The 21,845-nt window shown below is 53.4% G+C and overlaps 1 protein-coding gene across 1 annotated transcript; it reads right to left on the bottom strand.

Annotated features, from left to right (window-relative positions):
• Positions 1-14,831: 14,831 nt before the first annotated feature.
• On the bottom strand, positions 14,832-20,900 carry MED10 (mediator complex subunit 10). Its single transcript, XM_081290110.1, has 4 exons — positions 20,687-20,900; positions 20,109-20,192; positions 17,494-17,596; positions 14,832-15,247 (listed from the first exon to the last, which is right to left on the bottom strand). The coding sequence occupies exons 1-4, from the start codon at positions 20,806-20,808 to the stop codon at positions 15,149-15,151; spliced, it is 408 nt and encodes a 135-aa protein (XP_081146236.1). The 5' UTR covers positions 20,809-20,900; the 3' UTR covers positions 14,832-15,148.
• Positions 20,901-21,845: the final 945 nt, after the last annotated feature.

Below are 21,845 nucleotides of genomic sequence, written 5' to 3'. Positions count from 1 at the left end.
GACAAGCGTGAACTGGTTAATAATGTGTCATTTTCATTGACTTTCATTTTTTCTCTCAAAATAATTCTGACCATATTTTCCATGGCTCATCGTATTGTTAGGGACCATTCTTTGACTTGCCTTGGAATCTGGGTACCGATCACAGCATCTTGCCTTGTTATGACGGGAACTCTAAGTAATGCCGGCAACCACCGGTGGAGAGAGGGAGGGAGGAGGAAAGGAGCAAGGGCCGGGTCCTGGGAGAGACCCAGAGCCGCCTTCTTGGTGCTGCTGCTCCCCCTGAGCTTCACTCCACGAGACTGACGGGAGGTCACCCCTGGCCAACACGGAGGTTCTTTGCAGGGATGGGCAGGCTCCACAAACACTCGGTGGTGCAGAGTCATTAAAGGCCATCAATCACCTTGGCTCCTGGGGGGGAGGGGCGCCTTCAGGCCTGTGCTGCCTGAGGCCGGAGCCGATGGCCACAGAGGGTGCTGTAGACATCCTGGCCTCTTCTTCAGGCTGAGCCCCCGCCCTCAGCACAGCACCTTTCACTTGCCCTGTGGAGACACGGGGCCACAGCCCTAAAGCGTTCTGCAGCACCAAGAGTGACAGGTGGGGTGGGACCCCAGGAGACAGGAGCCGGCTCCACCAGCACAGGTGTCAGATGAGCCAGGACCTGCCACCTCCCCCAGGTCTCAGTCAGTGAGTGAGGTGGTCCCAGAGGGGACCTCTGGTCCTCTTGGGGTGGGAGTAGGGACTGAAAGAGTCACAGGGTGACTGAGGATCATTGTGAGGGCCTGTCCCTCCCCCAAGGCCTGTGTGCCTGGGCAAGTGGTTTGTGACAAGTCACTGACTGGGTGGTTAGGACACGTCCGTTCCCTTACATCTGGGTGGCAGGGTGTGTCCATTCCCCTCTCTCCTGTCACAACACGCTGAATGTGGGTCCACCTCCTAGATCCAGGAATAATCCTGTGAAAGGCAAAGGAAGTCATCACGCTAAGGATCTCGAGAGGAGGCTCCCATCCAGAATCATCCACGAGGGTGATAGACCAGGTATCACAAGGGACTTAATATGTGCCCCAAAGGCACAGCCCCATCGACCCACCTCTCCAGCCACACCCACCTGCCCACAGTAACTGCCCAGTTATTCCCTTTCAGGGGATTAACACAGTAACTAGGTTAAGGCTCTCATCACTCAATAATTTCACCTCTAGACTTTCATGGGCCAGGAGAACAGCTTTATCTTACAAAGTCCCCAGACTCAGCTCACACACAAACTTCTGGGGGACACCTCACATCTAAACTACAATAGCCACCCAAAGGCAGGGGCCCAAAGCTCTGAGCCCTGGAGCTCACCCAACAGGTGCACACTGTGTCCTATGTCCTGCAAAGCAGGGGCTCTTACCGTACCTTCTCCAGGCAGGACCTGGGTGACTTGACTAGAATGTGTCCCCTGGGTACCTGTTGTGTGACAGCCACTGGGAGGCTAACACAGTGCAGCACTCCTCTGTGACACCCCACCTGCACCCTGTGGCAGTTCTCATTCTGGGGCTCCGTGGGCAGGCGGTCCACACGGCCTGGGCCACGTGCCCACTCTGGGGCCTCATCTTGTGTGGCTGCCCTTGATGCCTGGAAGTCCTGCCTCAGCCCAGCGCCAGCCCATGGAGACAGTTGCCCAGTGCCACAGCCCTGCCCTCCTGCCTTCTTGTCCCCATGGCCCTCCTGGAGGGCACTGCAATGGGAACCCAGTTGGAAAGGGCCTATGATGGACCTCATGGAGCTGCAGCTCTGTGCAGCTCTGGGCTGCCTCTGAATGAGATCCCTCCCTTCACACAGCCCCTGTGCCCCTGGCTGGGGGAAGGCCAGTGACCTCCGAGTCCGGTGCCTCCTCCAGGCAACCTCGTGCTGCCTGGCAGGTGGTCCAAGTCTCCACAGCCTAAAACAGACAGGTCCCGCCTCTCAGGCTCTGAGGCCAGGAGCCCTGCACAGGCTCAGCTGGGCTTCACTGAGTGGCCACAGGGCTGGTTCCTTCCAGGGGGTCCAGGGGAAAGGTACGTCCCTGCCTTTCCCAGCTCCTCCAGGCGCGTGGGTTCCTCAGCCCCTCCCCCTCTTCAGAGCCAGCAGCACTGCCTCTCCCAGCATGCTCCATGCGTACGGCCCTCTCGGCCTCCAGCCTGCCACCTCAGCCACTTGTATGCACCCTGTGACTTCATGACCCCAGGGAGGTGAGATCTCCCTATGTTGAGGTCGGTGGGTCAGCACACTACCTTCACATGCTCCCTGGACTCCCCTCCGCACCTGACCTGACAGAGTCACAGGTCCTGGGAGCCAGGACAAGACCCCCTTGGAGCGCCACCATCTGCCTACCACTGTTAGCTGCAAGATGCCCTTTTCCAGACTTAACGTGATGGCCTTCAGTCCCCGACAGGGCAGGGAAAAGAGGGTTCCCCAGCCTCAGTCAGCTGAAGCAGGATCTGGGTGATTGAGAGCCCCTCCCTGAAGGGCTTTCCGCAGAAGCAGGCAGGGGCAGGAGTAAGGGCCCAGCAGGACAGTGGCCCAGGAGCCTGGGGTCCAGACCTCCTCAAGAGAGATGCAGGTCCATGCAGTCTGCCCATCGACCAGCAGCACAGCAGACCCGCTGGTGGGCACGGCAGTGCTCCAAGGAGGAGGCCGGGAGGCCAGGGCAGAAGGGGTGCCAGGGCAGAAGGGGTGCCAGGGCAGAAGGGGTGCCAGGGTAGAAGGGGTGCCTGGGCAGAAGGGGTGCCAGGGCAGAAGGGGTGCCAGGGTAGAAGGGGTGCCAGGGCAGAAGGGGTGCCAGGGCAGAAGGGGAGCCAGGGCAGAAGGGGTGTCAGGGCAGAAGGGGTCCTAGGGCAGAAGGGGTCCTAGGGCAGAAGGGGTGCCAGGGCAGAAGGGGTGTCAGGGCAGAAGGGGTGTCAGGGCAGAAGGGGTGTCAGGGCAGAAGGGGTGCCAGGGAAGAAGGGGTCCTAGGGTAGAAGGGGTGTCAGGGCAGAAGGGGTCCCAGGGCAGAAGGGGTGCCAGGGCAGAAGGGGTGTTTGGGCAGAAGGGGTGCCAGGGCAGAAGGGGTGTCAGGGCAGAAGGGGTGTCAGGGCAGAAGGGGTGTCAGGGCAGAAGGGGTGCCAGGGAAGAAGGGGTCCTAGGGTAGAAGGGGTGTCAGGGCAGAAGGGGTCCCAGGGCAGAAGGGGTGCCAGGGCAGAAGGGGTGTTTGGGCAGAAGGGGTCCTAGGGCAGAAGGGGTGTCAGGGCAGAAGGGGTGCCAGGGAAGAAGGGGTGCCAGGGCAGAAGGGGTGTCAGGGCAGAAGGGGTGTCAGGGCAGAAGGGGTGTCAGGGCAGAAGGGGAGCCAGGGAAGAAGGGGTGTCAGGCAGAAGGGGTGCCAGGGCAGAAGGGGTGTCAGGGCAGAAGGGGTGTCAGGGCAGAAGGGGTGCCAGGGAAGAAGGGGTGTCAAGGCAGAAGGGGAGCCAGGGAAGAAGGGGTGTCAGGCAGAAGGGGTGCCAGGGCAGAAGGGGTGTCAGGGCAGAAGGGGTCCTAGGGCAGAAGGGGTGCCAGGGCAGAAGGGGTGTCAGGGCAGAAGGGGTGTCAGGGCAGAAGGGGTGTCAGGGCAGAAGGGGTGTCAAGGCAGAAGGGGTGCCAGGGAAGAAGGGGTGTCAGGGCAGAAGGGGAGCCAGGGAAGAAGGGGTGTCAGGCAGAAGGGGTGCCAGGGCAGAAGGGGTGTCAGGGCAGAAGGGGTCCTAGGGCAGAAGGGGTGCCAGGGCAGAAGGGGTGTCAGGGCAGAAGGGGTGTCAGGGCAGAAGGGGTGTCAGGGCAGAAGGGGTGTCAAGGCAGAAGGGGTGTCAGGGCAGAAGGGGTGCCAGGGCAGAAGGGGTGTCAGGGAAGAAGGGGTGCCAGGGCAGAAGGGGTGTCAGGGCAGAAGGGGTCCTAGGGCAGAAGGGGTGTCAAGGCAGAAGGGGTGCCAGGGCAGAAGGGGTCCCAGGGCAGAAGGGGTGCCAGGGCAGAAGGGGTGCCAGGGCAGAAGGGGTGCCAGGGCAGAAGGGGTGCCAGGGCAGAAGGGGTGTCAGGGCAGAAGGGGTCCTAGGGCAGAAGGGGAGCCAGGGCAGAAGGGGTGTCAGGGCAGAAGGGGTGTCAAGGCAGAAGGGGTGCCAGGGAAGAAGGGGTGTCAGGGCAGAAGGGGAGCCAGGGAAGAAGGGGTGTCAGGCAGAAGGGGTGCCAGGGCAGAAGGGGTGTCAGGGCAGAAGGGGTCCTAGGGCAGAAGGGGTGCCAGGGCAGAAGGGGTCCTAGGGCAGAAGGGGTGCCATGGCAGAAGGGGTGTCAGGGCAGAAGGGGTGTCAAGGCAGAAGGGGTGTCAGGGCAGAAGGGGTGCCAGGGCAGAAGGGGTGTCAGGGAAGAAGGGGTGCCAGGGCAGAAGGGGTGTCAGGGCAGAAGGGGTCCTAGGGCAGAAGGGGTGTCAAGGCAGAAGGGGTGCCAGGGCAGAAGGGGTCCCAGGGCAGAAGGGGTGCCAGGGCAGAAGGGGTGCCAGGGCAGAAGGGGTGCCAGGGCAGAAGGGGTATCAGGGCAGAAGGGGTGCCAGGGCAGAAGGGGTCCTAGGGCAGAAGGGGTCCCAGGGCAGAAGGGGTATCAGGGCAGAAGGGGTGCCAGGGCAGAAGGGGTGCCAGGGCAGAAGGGGTGCCAGGGCAGAAGGGGTGTCAGGGCAGAAGGGGTCCTAGGGCAGAAGGGGTGCCAGGGCAGAAGGGGTGTCAGGGCAGAAGGGGAGCCAGGGCAGAAGGGGTGCCAGGGCAGAAGGGGTCCTAGGGCAGAAGGGGTCCCAGGGCAGAAGGGGTATCAGGGCAGAAGGGGTGCCAGGGCAGAAGGGGTGCCAGGGCAGAAGGGGTGCCAGGGCAGAAGGGGTGTCAGGGCAGAAGGGGTCCTAGGGCAGAAGGGGTGCCAGGGCAGAAGGGGTGTCAGGGCAGAAGGGGAGCCAGGGCAGAAGGGGTGCCAGCGCAGAAGGGGTGCCAGCGCAGAAGCAAGACGCAGACATATCTGCAGGGAGATGTTGTCAGAAAAGGAGGAAACAGCTGGCCCCGCCACATCTCCTCCTGCGCCCCTGGGACCCCCACCCCATGTGAGATGACACCACGGCCTCCCTGGGTAGCTGTCCTCCTGACACTCCTCTGTGCTTCTAGACCTACCAGGACTCAAGTCCCAGCAGGCCTCAAAGGGAGGGGTTGATGCCTTCCTCACAGGGGTGGGCAGTTTCTGCAAGAGTGGGTTGCCATCAGAGTAAACCAGGCCCTTCCCTCCAGCCTCCCCCTCCCCCGCTCCTGCCACGTGATTCCAGGTGCCATGTTGTGCCACAGTCAGGGGCATCATGATTTGGGGGACTTTCATGAGCCAGATGAACATCTTTTTCTTATAAAGGCCCCAGGCTCAGGCATTTTGTAATAGCAACACAAATCAGACTAAGAAAATCATCAAAGTTCAAATAATATAATTCCACTTTAAGAAATTAATCCCAAGGGATACTTTTGTTTTTCAGCTGGTGACATCAAATAATGACTAGAGTTCCCATGGCAGTTTTTGCAGCAGCAAAACGGATAGACCCAGATGGCCCCCAAAGGGATACTAAGTACCTTGCAGCCCAGCCTGGTGACAGGGCACAGGTGACAAGCCTGTCTGTGCCCTATGTGCTGATGAGGAAAGACATGTAAACACATTTTAAGTAGGAAAAGTGAAATGCTGACTGGGGTGCGTATCTTTACAAGCGGGAAGCCGACCATGTGCTGAGGGGCCCTCTGTTCTTCCTGGAGGACACACCTTGGACGGGGTCTGGGCCTGGGTCTAGAATCCTCTGCACCGTGTGAGTTTGCGCCGTGGAGAACACCACCAAGTCACGGTGTTCAGCCCGCGAGCTGCGCTTGCTTGCTATATACAACAGCATCTGTACAAACAAAAGACTACTTAAGCTCAACAAGAGTAGCAATAAAAAACAGGCCCAATCAATACCCTGCCAACCCTGCTGCAGACGTGGGCCGCTGCAGGGCCCTGTGCTGAGTAAGGTCCCTGCTGCACACCATGGACTGCCAACCAGGGGTTGTTAATAATAGTGACAATAAGGGCCTCCATTTGTTCCTGCAATGCAATTAGCTTCACAGTGGGGCCCGTGCACACTGGAGGACAACACTGATGTTACTCAGGTCCCAGTCCAGGCAGTCAGACCAACACTCCACACAGGAGGCCCATCCTGTGCTTCTCTTCATGCCTCAAGGTGGTAACTCCACGTCACTGGGCCCCAGCTGCTTCTCTTGATGAAATCAGTGGACAACTGTGTAAACGTCCCTTTGGGAAGCTGGAGTGCCAGCCTGCGCATGCCCCACAGTTAATCAACTGCAGGGCACAAAGAGGCTGCCCAGAGGGAAGCCTCTTCACCTAATTCATTACAAGGAAAGAGGAAGGGGCCCTGGAGGGTCGATGGGGTGGGCAGAGCAGGAGGACCAGTCCCCATCCTGTCCCTCAACCCTGGGGCCACTGAGGAAGGCACAGGCAAGGAGGTGTTCTCAAGGGGAAGGTGGGAGAGAGGCTGAGGAGGGAGGCTGCAGACCTGAGGCCTCCGGTCCATCCGCTCCCCTTGCCTTGAAACAGGGAAGCCCAGGGAACAGGAAGGGACCAGAGGACAGCGGGTGAAGGGAAGAGCTCCAGGGCCACACAGCTCTGCTGCTGCAGCCAGCACAGGCAAGGAGCCAGCTCCCCCCGCCCCACCCCCACACAGGGAGCCCCCAGGGACACTGCCTCCTGGGCACTTGGCTTCATGCTGAGAGTCCCTGGCCTGGACCAGGGCCACACCCTGCTCACTTGCTGGTCGATCCTGCGTCTGGGCTGGGCAGGCATCTGTGTCCCCTCAGGACTGCTGCAGGCACGAGCCAAGGGAGATGGCCAGGAAGGGCAAGGGTCACCATGCCCCCGGCAGGGCCTGCTGCAGCTGCAGGGGGAGAAGTGGCTGAGGCTTCCCTGCCCTTCCCAGCTGTGGATGTTGTCACCTGGCACACAGAGCCAGCCGCGGAGGGGCCAGGCTGGTCACAACGCACCTCTGTGCCTAGCCCCAAGCTCTCTTCCCATAAAGCCAACTTGGAAACTCACAACGTGTATCTAGGTTGAAACCGGCTTGCCTGAAATCGAAGGTCAGCCTCATGGTGTCCCTACAAAGTGAGTGTCCACAGGGAAGGACCGACATCATCCTACAGAAGGACTCAGGTTGTCCCCTGTGCTAATGTCCCAGAGCAGGCCCTGCAGGCTGCCTGACCACTCTCTTTCCAGGTCTGTGCTTCTTCCTGTCCCTGTTTCAAAGGCTGTGAAATCTAAACCTGGGAGGTTTCGACTCCCTCATCATTAGGGGTGGCTGTGGGACAGTATTCTGATCAATTAGATGCCAGCAAAAGTCCTTGAGGGCGTCACCCCTTCTGGAATAAAACAGCAAAAAGCCTCCACAGGAGAAACAGTTTTGCCCATCACCCTTTCCCCCTCCTCATCTACGTTCTTCCTGTCTGGAATGCAGATATGATGCATGGATGTATAGCAGCTATCCTATGATATGAAGACAAAGCCTCTTGCTAAGAATGGCAGAGAGGAGAATGAGATTGCATCACAGTTGATGCCTGTGATGAATGATGGTTATTACACGAAGACATCTTGGAAAAGCTATGCAGAAGGAAATTTAAGCCTCATTTTTTAGCTCACTATTGGCTGAATCCCTAATTTGCATCCAACCTACATATGAACAGTAAAAGATAATAACGATTGTAATAAAATCACACAGATAACACACAAGCACTCACACACACACGTGATTATTTTCAATGTATATTTATCAAGAGAGAGAAGTTTTACAAAAGAGTTTTTAAATGTCAAAGCATTAATGCTGTTACCTGATGTGAATGATTCACCCCGACAACCTTCAAAACGTCAAAGATAATAGGAAAAACTGCTTCTGAATCCCTTGTGGGAACGCCTCGTACCCACCCAGTGGGGTGACTTCGTGACAGAGTGCAAGGGCAGCACAGCTCGCCGAGGGTCCCCACGGCCCTGCTTGTCTCCTGCACCATCGTCATTACAGGGCAGTCAAAGGCTTTGCAGAGTGTAGCTTGGTCACAAAAACCAAGGAGTGGGTCACGGAGCAGACGGCAAAGGGACAGGGAGGAAAACAAAGGGACGGGAGCTCCAGAGAAACCCGGGGGATGCAGGGACGGGGTGGCCCCACCCAGGCGGCTGCACTGGTTTCTCATTCTGAAGGAGACCTGCTATGAACAACGCGGGAAGTGAGCATCTCCCTGGCGCTCAGCCGAGCGAGGCTGGCCTCCCCCCGTCCCATCATCCCGATGCTATCAAAATGGCAGCCAACCAGGGCTGGTGGACGGCACTTGGCCTCTACTTACCTCGCAGTAGCGGGCAGGCTCTTTTCTGTCTCAGAATTTGTTTGGGCAGGAAAATTTTAGAAGAAAATAACAAAATGACTTACACACCAGCGTAGTTTGGTGCCACGGGACTTTTCAACATCCTCATCCTCGTCCTCCCTGGGGGGGGGCAGTTGGACCCTGGGCCAGGAAGCAAGAGTGACGGGCAAGAAGAGTCAGACGATTGCTCTGGGAACAGACTAGCCACCAGAATCAGGGAAATGAAGTGCAGGAACCAAGTGACCGCTGGTTAATCACGATCGATTGACCCTGACAACCCGCCACATCCCCAGCACTGCAGTCAGCTCCCGACACTGCGCCTGCTCATCAGCCCTGCGTGGTCATCCCCTTGATCCAGAGGGCCCAGCTGAGAGGAGCCCTGCTGGGCCAGGTGGACCTTCCCTGAAGCCGGCCCCTCCCCAGGCCCTGCCTGGTCCCAGGCTGCTCCCTCCACTGAGGGCACAAGACCCATGTCACCAGGCATCCTGAGGCCAGCAGGCCTGGCGGCTCCCACACCAGGAATGAGTGCACGGGGAGCAGCAGCGGGAATCCCCAGGACACCCAGCACCTGCGTGGCCTTGCGTCCGGCTCCTGGCCAGGGCTGGCCTCCCCAGCAAGCTCAGCGGGCTGCCCGGCAGCTCATGACCTGGCTGGGCACATCAGGCTTCTTGGCACTGCAGCCCCTATGGCTGCCCCGCTGTGCCGTCTCCTGCCACCTTCTTCAAATCGCCACAAAGTGTGTGGTTTCTAACAGCAGAAATCTATCCCCTGGTGGTTCTGGAGGCCCCAGGTTTGGGCCTGAGTGTGGGTGAGATGGCACACTAACAGCTGCAGCAGGGTCCTCTGAGTCTCCAGCTCCGCAGGGGCCTGGGGCCCCTCTGTGGGCCTTGCTGTGGCCACACTCTGCGGTCTCTGCACCATCTCACGTGGATACAGCCACTGGATTCGGGGTTTCCCCAATCCAGCAGGACCTGCTTTAACTACTAATATCTGTAAAGCTCTGTTTCCAAATAAAGCCACATTCTGGGGTTTCGAGGACATGAATCTGGGGGGCATGCTAGTTCACAACACAGGCTCCCACCCACAAACCTTCCTCAGCTGCCCTGCTATTTTGAAATTAATCACATCAATGTTACTTGGCTCTCTTAGGGACTACCCTCGAGATGGAAATGGGCACCTGGGCTGGGAGCCGGGGACTGAGGGCTTCTGTGGGCCCTGTGGGCACATGGCTCCTGCAGCAGGATGAACCCAGCCCCACAGGGAGCCCTGGACAGCTCTGGCTCCTGCACTCTAGTCCATGCTTCCCCTGAACAGGTACCCTAATGCGTCCACTCCTGCCCAGTGTCCCTTCAAACCAGCGCTGAGCACAGCCACAGCTGATCAGGCAACTTCAGGGTAAGCAGAGCTCAGAGCACTTGGAATGGACGGCAGTGCCAGCTCACTGGAGCAGGCACACACATGGCCACCCCCAGTGACCCCCACTCCAGGCGACCTGCTCTGGTCTCACCATTGCTGTGTCCTGCCCCCACACCTCCCTCCCTGTAGGGTGGGTGGTAGGTCCCCTCATGTGAGGCATCCAAAGACCTGCAAACTCTGGCCCTCAACTTGCCTGCTGAGAGGTGACCCTGGGAACGCCCCTTCCCTATCTGACAACACCCACATAGTCCTGCCTGTTGAGGAGCATCCCTACTGCCCTGCTGCCCTGCACAGAGGCTCTGGGGGACACCAGGAGGTCTCTCCTCGGGACACAGCCAGCACTACCTTCCGTGGTGGTGCTCTGGAAGCATCTGCCTCACAGGCCAAGCAATGGGGCCGCACACTGGATCCTCAGGGCAACCACAGAGATGCAGCCCAGGCAGCCTGGCCTTCGAAAGCTCCCGAGTAGGGTGGAGGAGCTGGGTCCCAAGCTGCACCCACCCCCAGCCCAGGCAGTAGAAGTCTCCCAGATGGGTCAGTTTGGGGACCCCAAACCAAACTGACTTCATGGCAACTGTGTTTGCAGGTCCCAGTTCCTGCTCTTGAGTGTGCGTTTGTAGCCAGGTGTGTGGCAGAGCAGGTAACCAACTCATCCAGACAGCAGACAGGAAAGCCGGGGGGAAGGGACAGAGCAGGGCCCTGGAGCACAGAGGCTGCTGGAAGCCAGCCCTCGCCAGCCAGCCAGCCAGCCACACAGCACCCTGGAAGCCCACGTCTCTGCCTGTTGAAACCGAAGCATTGCTATCATGTTCATTCAAAATAATAGTGTCCAGTCTGCCAAACACCTGCGTTAGGAGCTGACCTGGTGACTGAACTGTCACCCCATTTAGTCTGCCTATAAGCTGGTGTGTAGAGACCTTGGAAGGTGCCACCTCTCCTGGGGAATGACCATCTGCCAGCACACGAGCAGCAGCTTCAGAAGCACGGGGGCCGAGCCACCTCAATCGCTGCACCAGAAGATGGCCCTGGGACTGGGACCACCATCCTGTTCACACAGGTTCCAGTTAATTGCCATGTATGCACCCCATCTCTGTGTGTTTGCCACACGCTTACTGAAATAACCCACTGTGTGTACTTTAAGCCAATCTTGAATAAATGACAAGCATCTTTTGCAGAGAGCCTGTGCATACAGCTCAAGAGAAAAGCCCCAGCATCCACACGGTCAGCTCAGTACTCAAGGAGGAGGTTCGAATCTTCACAGGCAGCATCTCCCTGGCAGGACAGGAATGAGCATCTCTCAGCTCTGCCAGGGAGACTGCTAATGCTGTGTGCCCAACCAGAGGCTCCCATGCTGGACGAGGGGTGCCAGCTGCCCAAGCCGGCTGTTCCTCATTACCCCACGCAACCCAGCCTGTCGCACCCTCAGCAAATCTGCCATGATGAGGCTTCTCACTGACGCGTGTGTGTGTCAGGGCCATCTGCGAGGATCCTGCTCTCTCAGCCCTGTGACTGCCTGTCTCCCACAGTATTCCTTCCGCAAGCCAGAAGACCAGCACTGCTTCTGTGCCTGCGTGGACACACGGGACCTCAGTGGTTTTGCCAGTCCTTGGTCCCCCACCCGTGAGCCACCTCTACTGGGAAGACCAGCACAGACACCGCAGCGGGCAGAGCAGAGCCCAGTGAGTCCAGGAGAAGAGACGGGCAGCCCCAGAAGACTGGACTCGCCCCGCAGCTAGCAGAGCCAGGTGCTCCATGGTCGGGCGTGCCTGAGAGGGCAGTGCAGGGGTTGGGGTGGCCCCCTCAAAAGGCGTTCACCTGGAATCTGTGAAAGTGACCTTATTTAGGAGGGTCTTGGTAGATGTGATGGAGCTGAAATCTAGAGATGAGGTCATCCTGGATTATACCCTGAGTCGAATGACAATTGTGCTTATAAGGGACGAGTGAAGCAATACAGCCATGGCCCAGGAACACCCAGAGCCACGGGACCACAGGAGCAAGGAAGCAACCTCCCCTGGAGACCACAGAGGAAGCACAGCCCCAGCCACACCTGTCACAAGTACGGCCTCCAGAAATGTGCTGTCGTCAGGCCCCAGGTTCATGGTTTGCCACAGCAGCCCGGGAAACACACAGGCAACAGCAAGGATCCTGGGGACTGCATGAACTCCTGGCTGCTCCCCTTACAGGGCTCCTCTTCAGAACAATCTCTGGCTGTCTTTGTGACCAGAGGAGAGCGCCATGAAAATTCTCACAAGTCAGGACAAAAATCAGGTCTTTGGATAGTCTGTTAATGTATTTGTCAATATTTCCTCTCTGCAAAGTGTTTTGCAGGAAGATGACTTTGTTCCTATTAAGTGTTTTGATGATCTTAGGTTAAGCAGGGCAGTGATGAAGGACAAGTGTAACTAATAAATGTCATCACATCAGAGTTCAACAAGCACAGCACATTGGCTCCTCCATCTCCTGACCTCGTCTGCTCACGTAGGACGGGTGCTCATTTCTTAGTGCTGCTGTACAGATGGCAACACACCAAGCACCAGAATGTTATCACCTTGGTGCTCTGGAGGTCACAAGTCCTAAAACCAAGGTGCCGGTGGCTGCAGCCCCAGGGAGAGTTCTCCTTGTCCTTCTACCTCCTAGAGGCCACCTGCACACCTTCCTCAGCCTACAGCCCCTTGATCTCCTTCAAACCCTGAAGTCCAGCATCTTCTTCCACCCACGTCCTCTCCCATCTCTGCCTCCTTCAACACAAACTCCTCTTCCTGCTCTTGCTTCCCTCTGGTAGCAATGGCCCTGGTGGCTGCTCTGGGCCCACCTACATGGCCCACAAAATCTCCCTCTCAAGAGCCCTCTAAACCCCATGTGCAACACCTGGCCTTTGGCCATGTAAGGCAACCTGTCCACAGATACTGGGGTGAGAATGTGGACGCCCCAGGGGCCCCTATTCTGCCAACCACAATCAGATGAGTCCAGGGCATGACCAACATGAGTGTCGTGAAGGAAGTCGGGAAGCAGGGAGAGGTGAACCTTCAGTGAGGAGTGAAGGAAGATGAAACCACTGTTGCTCCTCCCACTTGGCTGTGTGCTGCTCTAACTTGACCGGGACAGTGAGAGCCTAGACACGGGGTGAGCTGAAGGAGAGCAGGTGAGTCGGGCAGGAGGCCAGGTGGGTGAAGGCACACACAGGTGCACCTGGAGGATGAAGACTAGTGGGTGCAACACAGGACAGTCAGTAGACCTAATCCAGGAGAATGGCTTTGCTTCAAGGGCAGGTGGGGGGACAGAGGGAGGCGAAGACAATGAAAGGGGACGGAAGGTGCTGCCATTTCCTGGGCACATGAGGTGAGGTGGCTTCAGTCCATTTTGGGGGAGTCTGAGGCACCTGCAGAAGTCCTGTGGAGAAACAGGAAGTTGGGTGGTGGGTGAGTAGGGCTCACTTGGGAGGCTTGTGTGGCCTGCAGTGAACCCAGTACCTTGGTCCAAGACTTAACTGGAGTAAAGAGATGGATGAGCACCCAGGGATAGGGAGGACCACCCTGAAGGTGCATGGAGTGCTCTAGGTGGCAAGGGGAGGAGGCTCCTCAGTGGTCCTGCCTCCAGCAGGCAGGAGGCCTTGGAGAACCTCTCATCAGAATGCAGATCAAGCAAAGCAGACCCCTACTCAATGTTTTTACAAACGGTTTTGAGCTGTTTCTTGGAGATCTCTCTGTATCTGCATACTTTCCTCATTCCTTCTAATCAAAGCAGAGCACTCTATCAAATGATGAGCCACATTTATCTAAGTCACTGTTAACATTGATTTTTCTTCCTATTACAAACAATGTAAAAAAAAAAAAAAAAGAAAAAGAATAACCTGTTGTGGTTTAGATAAGAGGTGTCCCCAAAGCTCATCACTTACAAGACAACGCAGGAACGTTCAGGGGCAAAATGATCAGAGCTGTGACCTAATCAGTGGAATGACCCACCAATATGGATTAACTGGGCGGTAACCACAGGTAGGCAGGGTGTTGTTGGAGAAAGTGTGTCACTAGGAGTGTGCCTTTGGGGTTTATATTTTATCCCTGGAGATGTCTGCTTCCTGGCTGCAACTTCCCTCTGCCACATCCTTCCAAAATGATGTTCTACTGTCACCTCAGGCCCAGAGCTAGAGCTGGCTAAACCTCTGAAACCATGAGCCAAAATAAACTTTTCCTCTAAGTTGTTCTTGGTAGGTCTTTTGGTCACAGCAACACAAAGCTGACTAAAAGAATCTGCCTATTCCTCTTTGAGGTTACCTTGGATTTTCAGACTCCAGAACTGAGAAAATTAGTTTCTCATGTTTAAAACTACCTAGCTTGTGCTGTTACAACACCCTTCAATCTAAGCAGACCGAGAATCACTAGGAGGCAAATCAATCATGCAGATTCTCAGCTCCATCCTAGAGCCTGTCACTTGACAGGTCTGAAATGGAATTCTGCCCTTGTAACAAGCCAGTCTGGTCAGCTGGAGATGCACCACAGTAAGGCCAAAGTTCTCAAGGCCCAGTCCCACTAAATCAGAAGCTGCAATCCAGCAAAACCCTGTGATCCCTGAGCACAATGGAAGCCGCACTGCACGGCCCTGCAGGGCATTCCCCACAGTGTCAATAAATCTGTACTCTTTAGTGTCACGACCTCTATAAAGGATATGATTGTAGAAAATAAAAAAAACAGAATTTTGTATTTCACATTAGCTTTTTCTGCCTAAATAACAGATTGTTTTATGAATATTACTAATAGTTTAGAGGAGTAATAATTGACGATTTATAAGATATGCCTTTCTACCTTGTACAAAGCTATAAAATAATTACATGAAATGAGCTAACTACTCAACTTTATTCTATGCATTTGTCTAACTGAAATCCATGAAAACAGTTACAAACTATTTACACTTGAAAGTGTAAAATATAAAATCATTTTTTTAGCTTTTTGATACCGTAATAAAATGAAACAGAAAAGAGTCCATAAAAAGGAAAATAGCAAGTAGAATTTTTTGAACTTTTAATTTACTGATCACACTTAACATTTCCAGGATTCACCCTGGGCCCTTTGCCCACTGAGAGAATGAAAGGAATCACTCTGAGGATGTGGGACCACCAGTCAAGGGCTACAGAGACAGAGGGGCTCCACTCCACTTCTCGTCCAGCCCCAGAATCCCACGAGGTCTACCGACAGGGACAGCAGGGGTAGGGACAGGTCCAGGGCCAGTCCACACTGGCAGGAAGGCACCGTCAGTGTGGACAATCATGGCCTCCTGCTGGCTTGGTCCTGGTCCGTCAAGGACTTGGGGTCTTCACAGGCTTAGGAAGGCGGGTGATCCTCACCCCGGATGCTTCGGTACTTAGCCATATCTTCTGGAAACACTTTAGAAAGTTCTTGAATCAGCAGGCTTTTAAATTTCTATGAAGAAAAATACTGTCAAAAAATCTGCCCTATCATCCAAGTTAAAGGTCACACGATCCCCCATGATCCCTCAAATTCAACTGGGTCCCCAGGAGAGTGGGAACAGGGCTTCCTCCATTCAAGTGGGTGGTCCCTGCACGCCTGCTCACCTTCCATGAACACAATACCTGGAGAGCTCACCACAAGAGTGTCTGCAGCCATGCTGAAGGCACACTTACACCTCCCTGAAAAGGTAACGTCCCTTCTAAAACAACTCCTCATTTCATGCCCAAAGAAAGGAAAAAGCACCTCTCGGCAGGAGCCAGACACACAGGCGGAAATGACCTCTGCAGACAGCACAGGTAACAGGGATTTAAAATAATATTTAATTAAGCAATTACTTACTAGAATCACATCAAACTCACTATGTGCAAACAGCTCCAAGAGAAGCTTTCAGAGCACCAGAAAATACATTATCTATGCAAGCCCCACGGCTTTCTAAGCCTATGTTATCAGCGTAACATTTGCTTTTAAACCCCAAACTAAAAGCAATTAAATCTGCCAGCATCTCAAGACCTTTATTCTTAGGAGCTATACCAAAAAGGGGCATGAACACATTTGCCATTTCAACATAGAATACTTATTAAGAATCCTCTGAACCACAGAATCATAAACTCAGGAAGTGTATCAACAGCTGGGATCCAAACAGAAAAACAACAGAAAGCATCCATACCATCCAAGTACAATACTTATCATAGTGTTGAAATGAAGAGCTAAACTATTTTAAAATACAACTTATTTTAAGTTTAAATACATATTCCACTGGAGAAGTAAAAGCCACAGAACTGTGACCTGAGACCGTCACAGATCTGAGACCTGACAATGAGCAGAGATGCAAGGGAGGGGTAAACTATTCGGCCTCCTGTGTCACTGACATCAGCATGTCCTTCAAGGCCCAGAGGCAGAGTTTAACAAGTGCCCAATGGGGCTGGGAGCAGGGAGCCCGTGGACCAGCCACTGTGCTCACAAAGGTGACCTCTGATGGTCGGTAAAACTCATTCACCCTTGATCAGGGGAATAGCACCATCGAGCCATCACAACTTGCTACTGATAGAAAGCTGAACCATATCTGGAAGGAAGCACAAAGTTCAATAGCTCCCCAATCCCAAAAGGACAAGGAGGAGGAAGCTGTGGGCTCCAAACTAACATCTGCCTCCAGGGCCATTTCCCACCTGTGGGATGCCTGGACCAGGCCCTGGGAAGCTTGACAACCAGGCAGAGGTGCTGACACAAGTCTCCTGACAGAGCTCTTCCCCTCACTCCTTCCACCCAGCCAGAGCCACATGGGCACAAGAAGCCCCTCTGACCCACAAGCCTGCATACATCAGACACAACCAGGTGACACCAGGTGAGCCAGGCTGGCACCAGGAGGGCACTGGGCAACACCAGAAAGAGAACATACATGTCCTACAGTCCTGGAGCTTAACCAGCAGGCAGAAGGAAAATAGGAGAAATAAAATGCAAACTCGACAGCACTATCAGGTAAGAAATTTTAAAGAAAAGCCTCTCACAGAAGATGAAATGAGCCGAGGCCAGGAGAGTCCCTTGTGCAAAAAGAGCTCCAGAGAGTTTCAGCCAAGGAAGCAGCTGGAGGAAAGAGGACAGGGGAAAGCAGCGTGGGGGCCAGCATGCAGACCAGGCAGGGCACTGGGGGCCAAGGTCAGGAGGCCACTGCAATCCCAACGCAGATTTAAACACCAACTGAGCTATATTTCATGCTCAAGATGCAGTGGTCTCCAGATGCCATCAAGGCAAATAAAATCTAAGTTCTCCACAGAAACATAAGGAACAGTAAGAAGGGTTTGGAGGTTGGGAGCTGGAGACAATCACACGAGAAAGGTAAGAAAATATTCAAGAGCCCTCTGAAACACAGAATCATAAACTCAAGAAATGTATCAACAACTGGGATCCAAACGGAAAAACAACAGAAAGCATCCGTACCACCCAAGTGCAAACCTGGCATACTGAACAAATTGACCTGTTCTTTCTTAAATGCAGGCTACAATTTGGTTTTTTAAATTTTGTTGCTGCCACACAGCTCACTGATATTTAACTTAACTACCTATCACAGCATCTTAACGGTAATGCCACGAACAGTTGCTGTTCTACCGAGTATGGAAAAGGACAAGCCTACCAGCCAGACTTGCTACACATCTCTTTCCAAAGTATGCCTTGGCATCTTCTGCTCTTCATGCCAGTCTTACCTTCATTGTGTCAATCTTGCCTTTAACTTGCTCATTTTTGGCTAAAGCCCTCTCCAGGCACTCTTTGGTGTAGAGTTGGGGGTTTCGACCTTGATCTATGTATCTGGAAACATGGAATATCTCAGTTAGCATTCAGATGGTGACACCTACTCTCAGTTTTCTGGGGACTATGGCAAAAAAAAAGTTCACTACATATTTTACGTATGTCTTCCTATGGCTCTACTTAGACAAAACTGAGTCCAGGAAGCAGGTGAATTAAGATTTTCTCATTTCCATAGCATCTCATATTATTTCTTGTAACAGCTTATGAAATCAAGCAATGCTCTTTATAAACACAGGAAAGCTGCATAAGCCATTCCCACTTCACATCTGTTTAGCATTTGTATTATTCAAAATACTTTCATGCTATTAGCTTTTTTATTCCACAACAGCCTGAGGTAAAGAAAGGCTCTTTCTTCTTTCTTTGGGATTGAATTCAAGGGATTCTGTCTCTCTCCACTCCAAGCCCTTTTTAAAAATTTTATCTCAAATGGCAAAACAGAAATGACAAGTTCTGGAAACCTCATTTTACTGTGATGTTTTTGAAAAAATGTAATGAAAGAAGGATAATTCATTTAGAATTGCAGTTAATATCCATCCATTTCTCAAGGAAAAAAAAAAAAACAAAACCAGAAACCTTGACAGGATTCCACAGAACAGGGCTGATCATTCCACATGTCCTAAATAAACAGCCATCACATCAACAGCAAGGCCCTACTCAGGCTGGGCTGTTCTAAGACCCAAGAGATGAATCCCACTTCTGCTATTTTGGGTTAAACATGAGGTGTCCCCCAAAAGCTCACATGTGAGACAACACAAGGAGTTTACAAATTAACTAACTGGATTATGAGCCTTAACCTAACCCATGCATCAATCCACTTGAGTGGATTAACTGCAGTGACTAGGGAGGCAGGGTGTGGCTGGGGAAGTGGGTCACCTGACGTTCCTCTGGGGTATATATTTTGGTACAGGGAGCCAAGCTTAGTCTCTCTCTGCTTCCTGGTATCATGTCCTAAGCTACTTTCTTCCTCCATGTCCTTCCACCACAATGTTTTGCCTCCCCCTGGGCCCACAGCTATGGAATCTGCCATCTGTGAATTAAGATCTCTAAAATTGTGAGCCCCAAATACACTTTTCCTCCTCTAAAATTGTTCTTGTCAAGTCCTTGGCCACAGCAGTGAAAAGCTGACTAAAACATCTGCCAACACACAATCTCAACTTTCCGTGTAGGAAAGGTTATTCTACCTTTGCTACGATCCGTCCGCGTGTGTCCTAAAGAACACTCCTTGGGCCTGAACTCCTCCTACACTGTGAGCACCTCAACTTCCAGCATCTGCTACCGAGAGCCACAGGCTGTCCATCCTCTTCCTGAGACCCCAGATCAATCTCTTCAGGCCCTCTTCCCTTAAGTAATCTTGTCTCCTCTACCCTCCTTTCATCAGAAGACCAGTCATCACTGGCATCTGTCACTATACCCGTCCCAAGCACTCAGGGCCAGAGCAACACTGAGAAGGATGCTTCAATTAGCAGAGTTCACAAACAGGAAGCCGCTGCCCAGGAGTCCAGAGCAGCACCACGCACCAGCCCTTCAATCCACCTGAAGGCATAGGCCTCAGTGGTGCTGAGGACAGGTAGACTGCACGTGGCACCTGGTTGGCAGCTAAAGGATGGAAGGGAGGCCACAACACTCAGCCTCTATGTCCTGTCTGTGTAGGCAGCTACTGAGTGACATTCTAAGTAAAACTTTTATCTCCGACCTTTCTGGATATAAAACAACCATAATGTTCCCTTTATTGTTCAAGGTTATCAAAAGTTTTGCTACAAAAAGTACAAGAATTCTTATTCCAAAGCAGCACAGGGAGGGAAAAGTTACACTGCATAGAGAAAATGATACTAGTGTGGAGGCGCAGGCCTGGGATTTAGTCTTAACTGAGACCTTTACTAGCTACACAACCTATTACAGTTACTTATCAGTTCTTGTGAGGATAAAATTAGAGCTGTGACAAGCCAGTGCGATAAAACCTGAATTAAAATCCTAAGCAATTTATGTACTGAAGGCATCCTCCAAGCCACCCCTGTGACAGGTGCTCATCTCCAGCAGCAACCAGTGAATACCTTTCCCACAGCACCTGGACCGAGACCTTTACCTTCTTCCCAGCATAGAAGGTATCATCATCTCCCAGAACCAGCACAGCACAGGCCGTTTAGGAAAACCAGATCATAATATCTTTCACGCAGTTTCTAGCTGTAATTTTTTTCCTCCTAATTCATGATGTAGCCCACATAAGACATTAAGTTATGTGGTTGTTCTTTAGCCTAAACTTTTTAGCAGAGGGCTTGGAAGTCTACAATGCCTTTCACATATTCAGTAACCTTTTATTTTTGTGTAGTATTTTTCTCAACAACTTTTTTTTAAAATTTCTAAATCCCATTAGTCTATCAAGCTCTAGGACAGGTAATTTTGTACGTTCTTTCACCAGCAAATGCCCATGCACTCAACTGCTGCAAGCTGAAGTCCTCAGTGTCACAACTCAACAAGATTCCTACCCAACATTAACACGAGGAATGATACTTACTCAAAAACTTCTAAAGGTACAGTAATGTCGTGAAGCTGCTGCCTGCACTTATCTATGTCCTGTAGGCCGGTTACAATGAAATTCCTGAGGGTAGGTAAAAACGGGGCGTTAGTTTAACGCAGGTAAGGGCCTAGGCACCACCCACCCCGCCGCCGGGCCGCTTCCCGCATCTGCAGGGTCCCACGTGGATCAGGCCCCCTGAGACCCCTCAGGAGTCATAAACACCCTCGGACACTCCCGGGCTTCCCACTGCACAAGAACCCGCCGACGCGGGGGTCGGGGAGAAAACCAGCCTCGCCCGAGAAACCACCGTCCACCAACCGTGCGGACGGCACCGCCGGAGGGACAGGGGCCCGCTCCTGCCCGACGGCGGCGCCGCCGGCCGCCGCAGCCGCCAGCCCGGCCGGGGAGGCCGCCCGCCCCGCGCCCCGAGGCCAGCAGCCCCCCGCGCCCCGAGGCCAGCAGCCCCCCGCGGGGCAGAGCAAGCGCAGCGCCGTCGGGGGTGCCCGGGGGTAGAGCCGGACCCGCCCCCGCCGCCCGGCCCCTGCCGGCCCGCGGCCTCGCCGCCCACCACTCACAGCTTCTGGTGGAGCCCGGCCTGGCTGCTGGGCTGGAAGTCGCTGACGATGATGCCGAGCTGCCGAATGTTCTCCACGAACTTCTCCAGGTGCTCCTCCAGGTGGTCGAACTTCTCCGCCATCGGCCCGGCCGGACCGCGCCGCCGCAGCCGCCGCCCGCTCCGCGGTGTGTGCGGCACGGCTCCCCCACTTCCTGCTTCCGCCCGGGCCGCCACCACTTCCGTTTCCTCTGGGGCTGGAGGAAGGGAGAGGGGGCGGGGCCTGGGGCGGGGCCTCAACTGGGCGGTGACTCTAGACTGCAAAGCTGCCAAGTGAGCTGCACTGCTCTGTATGGGTCCTGAGTGCCGCTGAGCACTCGGGTTTGCAAAGCTGGAGGGTACCTGAAAATACTAACATAGGCTTCACGTCAAAGACTGATTTTAAAGAAAGAGAAGTCATACATGCCAGATATCTATGGAAAGCTCTGAAAAGGAAAAGATAGATACTAATGGAAATGAAAACCATTCCATTAGTTCTCTTTCTAGTTGCATTAGAAGCTAGAAAGATGAACAGTAAAGCAAAGTGACTGTCCAAAAGGCGAAACAAAGAGACATGCTTTTGGCAAGCCTCCTGGGGAACGGAGAGAGAAAAGAAAAACTGTATCCATGAGTGAAGGACATAATGTAGTTACGGTGAAACCTGATAGTTCCTAACTTTGGAAGATTACAGGATGTGGACTATTTTCTAAGAAAGTCCCAAGTTTACTGAAAGAAAATAAACTTAGAAAATTAGAATAGATCCCAACCTTTCCATAAACTTGTCAGTGGAAAATAAAGAAAAAGCATAAAATCTGGTACCTGGTAGTTTCTTACACAGGTTAAAAAAACAATAAAGAACAAATAACTTCAAACTTACCCAGATATTTTCATACTAGAAAAGGAAGAATCACCACCAAGCTCATTTTTAAAGGGTAGTAAGGTTTTGATGTGAAAATAGACTTCAAGGACAAGAAAATAAAACCTTCCTTATGAAGGTAGACGCAAAACTCTTAAATAAAATCTTATTGAGTGGAATCAATTATCATGTATCAGCTATGTATTGCTGCATAACAAATATCTCCAAATCTTAGTGTTAAAACAAATTCATTTTTATTTTACTCACAAGCCTGTGATGTGGGCTA

The sequence above is a fragment of the Spermophilus citellus genome, assembly GCF_964194105.1.
Source record: "Spermophilus citellus genome assembly, chromosome: 1".
Classification (NCBI taxonomy): Eukaryota; Metazoa; Chordata; class Mammalia; order Rodentia; family Sciuridae; genus Spermophilus; species Spermophilus citellus.
This window is presented reverse-complemented; position numbering and strand designations above follow the sequence as displayed.